The sequence below is a fragment of the Suricata suricatta genome, chromosome 11, assembly GCF_006229205.1.
Source record: "Suricata suricatta isolate VVHF042 chromosome 11, meerkat_22Aug2017_6uvM2_HiC, whole genome shotgun sequence".
Lineage (NCBI taxonomy): Eukaryota > Metazoa > Chordata > Mammalia > Carnivora > Herpestidae > Suricata > Suricata suricatta.
Genome location: NC_043710.1, coordinates 16924652 through 16936888, shown reverse-complemented (window position 1 = coordinate 16936888; position 12237 = coordinate 16924652). Strand labels below are relative to the sequence as shown.

Here is a 12237-nt window from a genome sequence, read left to right as displayed (position 1 = left end):
GCCGCGCTCCGCCCGGATGGCCAGGGCTGTACCGGAGAATGGCGGAGCGAGAGAGCGGCGGCCTGGGCGGGGGGGCCGCGTCCCCGCCTGCCGCCTCCCCGTTCCTGGGGCTGCACATCGCGTCGCCGCCCAATTTCAGGTGAGAGTCCCCGGCCGCCGCGCCCCGCCCTTCAGCCCGGGCCGATGAGCGCGGGCTTCCCCCACCCCCACCCCCATCCCCCAGCACAGACACACCGACCCCTGGGAACGCGAGGGCGGCGTGGTGATGGGGTTCCCTCCCTGGACAGGTCCCCAGAAAACCCTTCAGCCTCAAGTCCAGGCTGATAGCTGCTGCACAGCCATGGTGCAGCTCCCTCCGCCATTCCATGTCCTAGTCTAGGAGATTCAGAACTGGAATTGGAGGAGGGGGCGCTCAGGCCGCCTTCAGCCCCACTTCGGTACTGCGGCAGGGCTTGGGGTCTGGACTGAGATCCCAGAGGAGGCAGGCAGCCTAGGGCCTTGCCTATGCCCAGTCAGAAAGCTTCTATGAATAGAGATGGGAGCTGGCTGGGGTGCCCAGCGGGTCTCGGTTTCTTGGGGCAACTGACAACCTTGGTGCTGGAAGGAGGAAGTCGTGGGCCCTTTCCTCAGCCCTGCCGGGTCAGAGGGGCCTAACTCCCAGGACTGGGACCGCCAGGACCCTCTGTAGAATTGGGTAAGCACTGACCTGGTCAGGTGTGTGCAGGTGCAGAAGTTCTTAGACTCAACCAGGAGACCCTACACCCAGCTGCAGTTGGGGGAGGTCTGGTCTGAACATCGCAGGAGTAGCCAAGGACATTGGGTGGAAGGTGTCCCTGCTGGAGCTAGTACCCAGGTCTGTGATCTGAGTTCCCCTTCACCCTCTTTCTGCCCACTCTCTGGTGCTAGGCAATTTGGAGATGGATTTTAGGTAAGTGGACAGTGGGTGTAACGGGGAAGGGATGGATGTTTTTCCACCATAATCCTGGCCTTTTTGGAGACGAGGAAGAGGAGGGTGTAACTGCTCTAGAGCCTAGGAGGCCTAGATACACCCCATTGTTTCCCTCTCTAATGAGCTGGTGCCTTCCCTTCTCCTGCCCCCCCCACCCCACCCCAGCCAGGCCGCAGATGGGCTCTGGCGCCAGTCTCTCTCTGACCAAGGGCTTGCTGGCTCCCTGGCCCTCAGGTGTGTAGAGACCCCTGGGGACCTCTAATGGCATCATCAGCACTAGAAACCTCCCTGGAGGCCCTCATCTGAGGAACCGGGAAGACCAGAGGGAGGGGACCAGATGGAGGAGGCCAAGCGTGAGGGCTCCAGGGCTGGGGCCTCTGTGGTTAGTGCCTCTGAGTGATGGCTGAGGTCTGAGACCAGCTCCACCTGGCATGACATATCCGGCCACGGGGCAGATATTGCCTTCCTACCAGGAGGCCCCTCTGCAGTAGAACAGCTTAGAGGAACCTGGGTTCCAATCTGAGCCCCACGACTTTCTGGCTGAGTGACCTGACAATCCCATCTATTAGGGGAGCTAATTAATATTGATTCCTTAGTGTGCATCAAGTCAGTGTTCAACAAGTGTCCTCCCTCCATGCTGGTGAGCATTTATATAGCTCATTCCTGTTTGAAGCATTTTCAGGGCAGGCTCGTTTACCCTCGTGGCTGTGGATATTGGTATACCCATTTTATAGGTAACAAGACCGAGGCTCAGGAAGGCAGCAGCTTGCCTGAGGACCCTGAGGAAGTCAGAGCCTGGGGCCATCTGTCTGTTCAGTCCACACTGCCTCCAGGCCCTGTCTTTGGCCCAGAGAACAGCTTTGCCTCCCTCTACCTGCTTCCAGATCCCCAGGGACAGTGCCCTCCACCCCGCCTGCCCCTGGCAGGCAGGTTATCATGAATGCTTTAGTGAGAGGCTGATAATGTGGACCCCAGTCAGTGAGCGTTCGGCCCCGGCCAGGTGGGGGAGAACAGCAGTGTGCCAAGGCTAAGGCGTAGGCTGGCCCTCCAGGACACTGTGGCCTGGCTGCGGGAACAAGGCCAGCTCGTGGGAATAATAAAGGCAGTGTCTCTGGCCCCACATGGCCTACCCTGCCTGCTCCAGCCGCCCCTGCTGACCTTTCCCTTGTCCCGCCTCGCATAGCCCTTCGCCCAGCTCAGGTTAACCCTGGATGGTTACTGCCCTCTCGAGGCTCTTTGGTGGGTCCTGGATCCAGTCGGCCTGGGTTTGCAGTCCGGCCCAGCCTCCTCAGCTGTGTGCCCCAAGACTGGGGCACTTAACCCCCCTGAGCCTCCTTTTCTTCTCCACAATGCCAGTGTTGGCTCCCGGTCAGGGTGGTCCTGCCACCTGGATGGGACAACACGTGTTGACTGTTTCAAGGGCTGCTGTCGTTGTTACTAGGAGTGTGCCCCCAGCACCACTGTCAGCTTCCAGAAGGCATAAGGAATATCTCTGATTTTGCCTTGCCCACTGCCCAGCATAGAGTCGGTGCGCAGTCATGCCTTTGTGGCTTTGCTGTCCTCCTGGAGCTCAGAGAAGAACAGGGCATGTTGTCGGAGAATAACTCCCGGAAGTGCTGACCCCGCCCTCTTTGCCCCCCAGCCCCCCCCCACTGCCCCGGAGGCGCTCCCTTTGCCCAGCACCCCTCTACATGCTTTCTGTGCAGAGTGCTTCGTGCTCATCAGAGCATAGAAACAGAACGTTAGTATTATCCCCACTTGGCAGATGAGCAAACTGAGGCATACAGAGGCTAGGTAAGTGGCAGAGCTGGGGTTTGAGTGCAGGCCGTCTGATTCCAGAGCCACCCTGAAAAGAGAGCCCTGGGGGAGAGCATGTGCAGGGAGTAAGCATGGTGTGGACTGGAGGGGTGGAGAGCCTTTGTTTGTTGGTAGTTGGTTCAAATAAGCGTTCTTCTTTTTTTTTTTTTCCTTCTGATTATAGAAATGCTCCAACCAGTTACTGGTAGTTACCCCTGGATGTGGCATCAGAGGAGAATTCTCACTGATTTCACATATTTCCATGATTATTCGACTTCTTATTTCTACAAGCAGCATAGGTTACATCTGTAACTTACAAAATTAGAAAAGAGAATTTAAAATTAAAGTGGTCCATGTTCATTCTAAGGAAAACTCTAGAAAAGAGACTTTAGAAAAATGCCCATGGGGTACACTGGGCTGGGTAGGCGGAATAGAAGGGCGGGGCGGGCGGGGGCAGTCGATGTGGGAGGGACCAAGGACGCTGATGAGAAGCACAGCGAGGAGCCCACCCTGGATACGTGGGAGCAGAGCTGTGGGCGAGGGGGCCTCACAACTCAGCTCATCCCACCCCTTCCTTTTTACTGAGGAGGAGACCAGAGTGTGAGTGCCTCCCCCGAGAACAGTGGGTGAACGGCAGAAGCCGGGCCTCACGACTGTCGGGACGCTGTGGTTTTACCTCACCCGCTGCCTTGGGGATGAGAGATACGGCCACCAAGAGGTGCAGAGACTCCTCGTTTATCTCTTCACAAGACTGTGCACACGTTGGTTCCTTCTGTCACTCAGCAAGTATTCGCACTTTGCCAGGCTCCCCGGAGAGGTGCTTGAGGGGCACGGATGCGGGCCTGACCATCACGCAGGTGGCCGTGTAGAGGGGAGACAGACGGACAGACGAGGTCTTACCGGACAGGCTGGCCGATGTGACAGAGACTGCGGTCAGAGGCCCAGGCCCACAGGCCGGTGGGAAGCAGCGGAGGTTGAGCGGGAACGCCAGCCAGCGTTGGATCGCTGTCTTGGGAAGGCCCCTCCGGCTGCTAGGTAGAGACAGGGAGGCAGGAAGGCCACTGGGAGACTGGCTACCCCGTGTGTGACACGGAGGGGCTGGAGAGGACATGAGGAAGATTTTGGGGGCCAGTGAGCTCGCTTGGTGAGGCATCTGGTGTAAAGGGTGGGGAAGGCAGGAGCCCAGGGGGACACTGGGCCCCTTGGAGACTGTGGGAGATGAGAGGCCTCGTGGGCCGGGAGGCGAAATTAGTAGGAGGCCTACTGAGTGTGAGGTTGGTGACCACTGGGGACCCAACTGGAGCATCCAGACAGGCAGTGGGTTTTAGGCCTGGTATCACTAGGGAGGATTGGGCTGGGGCTGGAGACCCTGGGAGTCTCAGGCCACGAAAAGCCTCAGAGGGCACCACCAGCCAGGGGGCAGCAGAGAGCAGGGAGATGGCCCAGGGCCCCAGAGCCTAGGGGGAGGGGAAATGGGAAAGCTGTCGCTGCTGGAGCCACCCTTCCCCAACCCTGGCTGGACTCCTAGTGAACCCCCAATGTGGGGGGCAGACAATGGCCACGGCCGGGTTTCACCGCCACTTCTTTGACGGCAGAGCCTTGAAGTTGGTCTCTGATTTCTTGGCTTGGGCCCCCGCCATGGATCCTACAAAATGGGGTCACTGCCACCATCCCCACTTAGGGGTTCTTATCCATTCTAGGATGTCACCTCTATCCCATGGCCCTACCCTTGTATTCATTCAAAAAAATCTCTGCCAACATTAACTGTGGGCCCTGCCATGTTCTGGCGCCCGGAGCTGCTTGTGCCCTGGCACTTCCTTTAGTGGATGTTTATTTGGTACCTACGGTGTACAAGGTCTTGGGCTCTGTTTGCTCACTAGAGTAGTGCCGTTTTCCGCACTAACACACAGACTATAAAATCCGACCAGAAGACTGCATCATATTCCATCCCCTGGCTGGCCACGGCTTAACCAGCCTGCTGGTGCTGAGCTATTCAAAGTTGTTTTCAGTCATTTGCCCTTATGAGAAATACGCATCCTTGTGTATAAAGGTTTTCGCCATGTAGGGTTGTTTGCTCAGGGCAGCTTTTGAAAAGTCAAATCACCGGATCCCAGAGTCCCGGCTACATATCAGCACCGAGAGCTTTAAACAGACCGGACACATTCTAACCCCAAGTAGGGACTGTCCCATACGACTTGTTTCCTGGGGTGGATTCTGTTTTTCACAGGCGGTGACTCCAGTGTGGACATGGTCAGGGAGGGAACTAGAGACGAGAGGAACAAAGCTAGCCTGGCCCCAGTGTCCCTCCAGAGCTGGCGGTGGCATGGGCTGGGAGTTCTGAGGGTGCCGACCGTTTCAGCCCGCACCTCCCGGAGGCCTGCACATCCTGCCCCAGATTCTGAGGTCAGCGGGGACACAGGAAGTCGAGGTGAAAGCGCACCTGTCTTAGAGAACTTTAAGGGCAAAATCCAGAAAGACCAGTGGTTCATTCAGTGAACATTTATTAAGTACCTGCCAGGCACCACATTATTGATCAAGACAGACACGGTCCCGCCCTTGTGGACCAACTGTCCCTAAGGGGAGCCCCCCACTCGCCACAGAACCCAAAGGTCTAATGGCAGCAACCTAGAACCACCAGCAAGTGGGCCTGAGAGATCCAGGAGCAGGGCTGTTCAGCCTAGTCAGGGAGGTCAGGGAAGGCTTCTCCGAGGGAACAGGGTGGGGAAGAGGGGGTGGTGGTGATACCCTAGGGGAGGCCCTCTGGAGCCTCAGGCCGCAGGGAATGATGGCCCCTTCCCCCTAAGTGCCGGGGGCGGGGCGGGGGGGGGAACTATTAAGGAATCCTGAGCTGGGGAGGGGTGACAAGGCCAGATTTGCATGTCACATGCTGGTTTCAGTTGCCCAGTGGAGAAGGGCCTGTAGGGGAGCCAGAGGGAAATGGGGAACCAGCCTGAGTGAGAACCTACTGAAACTGGCTGTTTGCTCAGCACACCCAGGGCAGCAGAGGGACAAGCTGGGAGTGTGAACCTCAGAGGCTCTCTGTCGTGAGAGGGGCCCGTGGGTACTGTGGCCAGCACGCAAGGTCACGCAGCTGGCATCCTTACCTCACTTCCAGAGAGCCAGGAAGGGGAAGACAGGAATGCCTCTGGAGAGCCAAATGCCTGGCTCGGCTTTGGCCTTGCTCAGCGAAAGCCGCGGCACTTTGCCACTTAACCCTTACTTTGCACACACTTCTAACTCAGCCTACTACTGGGCTGAGAAGGCCAACCGGAGAGGGCTAGGCTGCCGTCAGTGGGACGAGGCACGTGGAAGGGAAAAGGCTGTGTCATAAACACCAGAGCACAAAGGCACGTTTGTTCATCCTGGGGGAGCTCCCTGCAGGAAGAGGTCGGGGGCATGGGGGTGGCGTGTTCAGAAAGCAGTGAGAAGCCAGCTTGGCCTGAAGAAAGGCCTAGGGCACTGGATTAGGAGCTGAGGTTCGTGCAGGAAGGGGAGGGGCCTCAAACAGATAGACTCCAAAGGCCAGGGAGGTCTCGGGAGAGCAAACCCACGACCCGGGTCGCCCACTGTTAACATAGATGAGACCTCAGGGACCATCTCACCCGAATGGACAAGCAGGCCTGACTGATGGACAGCGGCTGCCCCTGGAGGGAAGCCGCCCAGGCCTCCGGATCTGGAGGGGAGGGATGCCGATGCACACAGGGTTGTGTGACTCGGCTTGCAGTGGCCTCCTGGTGCCCAGGGCTCAAGTTGGGGGTGGGGGGGATGGGGGGTTGCAGGGATCAGAAGAGGTTCTTCCTCCCTACTTCCTTCTTCTCTTGGCTCCTCCCCTCCAGCTTATCCTTCCTCCTCCCTTCCTCCCCACAGTTGCCTTCCTTGAGCCTGGAGGGCCCAAGGGTCCATTATGCTTTCCCTCCGCAAAGGGCCTCCTCTGGAGACCCAGGACATCTGGTGCCCGGAGGAGCCGGAGCGAAGGGCAGGGGCAGGGTGGGCAGGGGGTGACCTGCCAGGGGGACTGCTCGAGCAGTCCGTCCGCCTGTTCCTCGGTCGTGACCTCCTCACAGCGCTCTGCAATCCACAAACGCTCCACCATGTACATCCTCAGCAGCACCCTCAAGGTCGGCGGGGGGCGGGGCGGGGGGGACAGAGGTGGAGCTCAGGGTTCCTCATCCGGAAAATGGGCAAAGTAAAACCCTCCCCCAAGGTTGTAGTGAGGACTCAGAGATGCAGAGCGTGAAGAGGGTTGGTGGCCAGGGCACGGCAGCTGCTCGGGAGATGGAGCGGCCCCCTAAGTGCAGGAGTCAGGACCTGATCTCGCGCCTCAGTCCCCAAGCCTGCTGTGGTGACCATTCTGCCATCCTGCCTTGTGAGGAGGAAAAAGTCAGATAAGAAGCTCCCTGCACGCATCCCGCCGCAGCCCGAAGCCAGTGCAGGCATTCGAGCCCAGCCCAGTTCTCCTTCCCCCGTTGTCCCACAGCTGGCCCCACAGCGGGCCCTGCCTGTCCCCAGACCCGCCGTCTCAGGAAGTGGGACGTGGTGTGATGCCGGGGGGGGGGGGGGGGTGCAGAGATGAGGGGAGAAGCTCCCCTACAGGCCTGCCCCGAGTTCTCTGGCTTGAGTGGGTGGATGCTAAGGATGTCCCTCGACACACATCCAGCAGGCGTGTAGTGAGTGCCTCGTGTGTGCCAGGTGGCCTCAGGAGCTCCGCCTCCAGGAGCACACAGTCCAGACGGTGCTGGGAGGGGGGGACCTGTACTCCTCACCCGCTTGGCACAAGGGGGGTCAGTGTGAGCTCCATGTGCCTCTGGAGCAGCCTGGCGGGCTGTCTCGTGGAGGCCTGGCCCTGTCTGTCCCACCACACTGCCTTGCATCCACGCAGGCGGCGACACCAGCCACAGGTGAGGGGCTGACAGGGGACCAATGAGTATTGCCAGGAGGGCTGTAAGGCACTGGCATGGGGGCCAGGAGGGCTTCCCAGAGGAGTGGGCTTAACCAAGCCTTCTTTCAGCAAGCACAGGTCCCTAGGACTAGACCCTAGGGAGCCAAGTGGGGGAGGCACAGGCAATCACACAGAGCTGGAGGCCTTGAATGCCAAGCCAAGGAGGCTGCCGCTAGCAGGGAACCTTAGGGGGGTTTGAGTAGGGGGAAGAAGGGTGATATTTCTGGCAGCTTTGCTTGATAGTGGGTGGGGTTGGAGTGCTCCCGGCATGGGGACAGTGAGGTGAGCAGGCCAGTGTGTGGGGGGCAGTGCAGAGGCAGGAGCTGGGCTGGGACCCGGCAGCAAGGAGGAGGAGATATGGATGTGTGTACAGATTACTGGCAGAGCAGGGGGTGTCTGAGGGCACCTCTGGGTCAGATGCCCAGGGGCCCTGCAGCTCTCTGATGCTGGCTGAGTCGCAGGAGCGGGTCTCCTTTGTGACCGTCCAGGCACTGATGTGTACCGACCACTTACTTAGGGCCGCCCACTGGGTTCTCTTCCCAAGGCCCGAGGTGTCGTGCTGCACCGGCCAGACAGCAGGGCTGCCATGGCTTCTGGGCTGGTCCCCAGCCTACCCCCACCTCCACACCACACTGTCCCCCAGCCCTGGGAGCCCACCGCCCTCAGGCTCCAGGTCAGAAGAGGCCTTGTCTGTCCAGCCCCCTTGTCGTGGTCAGAATCCCACTCCACCATGCCCTCCAGGACCTACAGCTTCTGTTGATGGCAGTGACAGAAAGCAGGGCTGGGAGGGTCCACACATGGTCTGTCATTAACCTTGGCCGTGGACCTCCTGTGCCCACAAGCGCTTCCTAAATGCTGAAGGATGAGACCCCGGGGAGGTGACAGAGTTCTCTCCTACATCCTGGTGGTCAATAGAGGCTGCCCAGACCCACCTCGGGCAGTCTTGTCTGGATGCCACCTGGGCCCACGGAAGCCTCCCTGATGAGGTGTGAGGGCTGAGCTCATTGCTGTATGGACGGGGCATCCATTCATGGAGAATTCCAGAAGCCCCCCCACCCCCATCTCACCCCCAGGTGCCCTTAGTGTGGCGCTGGCCCTTTAAAGCAGATCGGGGTTGGCTTTTCAGGGGAGACATCCCAGATTTCTGCCATCTGCTTACAAGCCTGGTCCAGGGAGGGGGCCACCCCAGCCCCGACAGGGGCATTGGAAGGGCAGGTGGCATCGATTGCAGTAACCCGATCCGATCCCAAGGGGGAGGCGGCAACGGCAGCAGCGGCTTCAGCGCCAGGGCCAGGCCGCGGGAAGGAAGCTGCCTGCAGCTGAGGGCTGGGCTGGGGAGCGCTGGGGCCGGGGCCTGGGTGGGCAGCCGCTGCCTCTTCTCCTGGCCCATCTATTTTTAATGAGCTCCCCGGGCTTCTGCTGCGGGCAGGACGGAGAAAGGCAAGCCCCGGCAGTGGAGGCCCGGGGCGCCAGCCCTGCCCTGAGCCCTAGCCCCCCACCCCTTCTGGGCATGAGAGGGTGGCCCTGGGGCCCTGCAGCCCCCCAGCCGGGCAGGGCTCTCCATGAAGCTGGTGCTGAAGATGGATTCGAGCCCAGACAATGACAGCTGGTTGGAGGATCAGTGGGAGCGCTGGTAGGGGGATGCAGGGGTTGGTGGGGGAGGGGGGGCGTTTGGGGGGCGGCTCCATGGAGCTCTGGGTCTCTGTTTGATCTGACTGAGGCAAGAGGCAGGGGGTGTGAGCCTGGGGCTGGGGCTGGGGGCTGGGCCACCACCTCTCCTGGTTGACCTTGGACTCCTGGGTCTCTGCTTGCTCTATGCCTCAATCTCCCTAATTTGGGGAAAAGCTTAGAATTGTCCCCAGCTTCCACAACAGAATTCTCCCACACATCCCACCCGCGCCAAGCCAGGTGGAGCGCCCAGGGCTAGGGGTGAACCAGTGTAGGGGACAAGCAGATAGTCACTACAGCAGGGTAGGAGCACAGGGCTGGCCTGGGGGTAGAGGGTTCTAGTACAGCCAGCTACCAGTTGTGCGCTGGTCTGTCTCTGGAGCTTACAAAACCTCCAGCCCCAGCCCCTTGACCCCTCTGCAGCCTTCCATTCAGGACCTGTGTTCTGGGTTGAAGAGATGAGATGAAGAACACAGAATGAGGGTGTAGTCTCTCCTGGAACAGGCTGAAACTAGCCACCTTGACACCAGATTTCCCTTCACTTGCTCCCAGGGCTCCAGAGGCATTGGTCTTCCTGGGCTGGGGGCATGGAGCACTCCTCTGAGGCTGGGGAGGGGCCAGCACCTCGGGTTTTGTCGCTGCAGGGGTTGCAGGGGGAACCCCCTCCTCCAGGCATCCCTGGTAGCTTCTCACCTCTGCATTTTCCATGGGTGAATTGGCCTTGGCACCTGCCTTGACCCTGGGAGACATTTCTCTGGCAGAGCTGAGGCTCTGACCAGTTTGGCCTTCTAGGCACTGCCTCTTGGTTGGCAACAGAGTGGAGTAACCTGGAGTAACCTGGAGCCTCCCCTCTCCCTGCCTGAAACCCCTTGCCTTGGCTCATGTGGACAAGTCCCATCCTCTGGGGGTTGGGATCTGCCTTCGAGAGGCTACCCCTTGGAAAAGGTACCAGCGAGACATCAGTGGACTAAGTAGTCCCCCTGGGTTGGTAACTTTGGCTTCTTGTCCTCACCAGGCTCACCCATGACATCAGCTTGGAGGAGTTTGAGGATGAAGACCTTTCAGAGATCACCGAGGAGTGTGGCATCAGCCGGCAGTGCAAAGACACCCTGTCCTTGCGGGTAAGAGTGGGCTTTCAGGAGCCCCGGGGTGGGGCGGCAGGATGGGTAGGGACAGGAGTGAGGGCATCCCCACATCTACAAAAGGATTTTCAGGGTCTGTATGGTGTCCTCATTGAATGAAATGGCATCCAAGAAACACATCCAGTACAACGCTTGGCACACCTTAGGGGCTCAATCAGATTTTCTTTTTTGCCAGAGCCTATAAGGCAAGAGGCAGCTCCTTCAGCTGCTCACAAGAAGGGAGAGGACAGGATGTCTTCAGATGTAGGGCAGTAGCAATTAGGGCCAGAGTTAAGGGAAGGCTCAGGACTACCCTAAACCGTTGGCAGAGCAGCCTTGGCAGAGGGCCTGAGGCAGAGCAGGGTGGAGTCTGATAGACTCTGCAGTGCTTTGGGACAGGAAAAAAGAGCCAAGGCACTCCCTCGGCTACCATTGCACCAAATTACACCACACAGCCCCGCAGACCCTCCCTGACCTGCGATTCTCAAGGCTCCTCTGGAGGTTAACCTAGCATTGCTGCTGCTTTTGGCCTCCTGGCTTTGTCATAGGACAGATGTCTCTCTCCATTCCCTAAGTTCTGAATCCTGCCAGGAGGTCCTTCCTCAGCATCCGGGTGCCTAGGGTCAGATAGGGGTCCCCCTAGGTCTTTTTAGAACAGGAAGAAGGGGGCATTGGCCAGGAAATAGGAGGCAGAGCCCGGAGCTTCTGTCGGGCCCCGCAGGACATGGCATTAGAGGAGGGTGGTTAGAGAGGAGACCTGCAGTGTGCGCTGGGGTGGGGTGCCTGTCTCTGCTTGACTCCAGTTGCCTGTTACAGAGATTCTGTAAGCTCTTCTGGGCAAGGGGAAACTGAGGGGTGAGGCTAACCCTCCACTATGCCCACAGCCAGGCCAGCAAGGGTGGGGAATGGTCCCAGGGCCCTCACATAGCTTCCCTAAGGTCATACACCTGTTCCGGAATCCCACCCCACCATTTCACCCAACATGCACCAGCAGAGTTTGGTCCCTGCAACCAGCCAGGGCCCTGAGGCAGTGCTAGCTAGAGATGTGCCCTGTGGGGCCTTAGACAAGCTCTAGGGGGCTTTCACGCACACTTGCCAGTGAGTCCTCACCTCTCTGGGAAGCTGGGAGGCAGTTAACTGGAGAGGGACTTGAAGAGTCAGGGGATCTGTCCAAGGTGCCAGGGAGTTAGTGGCAGAGCTGAAACTAGACTGGAGCTCTGAATTATCAAGGTTAGCATGGCCTGAGAGAAAACCCCAGGTTGGAGGGTCCTCCGACTGTGGAGAGGTGCTGCGGCCGGGTGCCCCCACCTGCCCCCTCCCCCCCAGCATCCCTCTTCTGTTAGCACTGCGGCCCTCCCTCCATCCTTCGCCTGGCTGGGGCTGTTTTCCCAGTTTTCCTCACTGCCCCCTTCACTAACCTCCCCCTCCTCCATCCCTTGTGGGGCCCTAACTCCTTGGCTACCCTGAGTCCCCATGGCAACAGCGGTGACCTCACTCTGGGCTCGGCTTACAACCCCGGTGAGGTCACCGGCCGTTGCCAAGGGAACGGGAGGGTGCAGAGTGTCAGGAAATGGGGCAGCGTGGGGAGGAGAGAGGTATGGACAGCCAAAGGCGCCGACGAGCTTGGGGAAGAGTCCGTCTCGCGAGTCCTCGCGAGGGGCGGGAGGGCGCAGCCCGCTCTCGCCGGGCCCCTGCCCCTCTCCCCTGCCCTCCCCCGTTGCGGCCGCGCAATGGACTCGCCCGGGCGGGGGGCGGTGCGTGGC

The 12237-nt window shown here is 59.5% G+C and overlaps 1 protein-coding gene across 1 annotated transcript in view; it reads left to right on the top strand.

Moving 5' to 3' along the window:
• Positions 1-6: 6 nt before the first annotated feature.
• Positions 7-12237, top strand: part of MAPK8IP1 (mitogen-activated protein kinase 8 interacting protein 1) — an 18274-nt gene continuing 6043 nt past the window's right edge. The window contains exons 1-2 of the mRNA XM_029915539.1: positions 7-139; positions 10369-10579. Coding sequence (XP_029771399.1) covers positions 39-139; positions 10369-10579 — 312 coding nt within the window. The 5' untranslated portion in view covers positions 7-38. The remainder of the gene's footprint in view (positions 140-10368; positions 10580-12237) is intronic.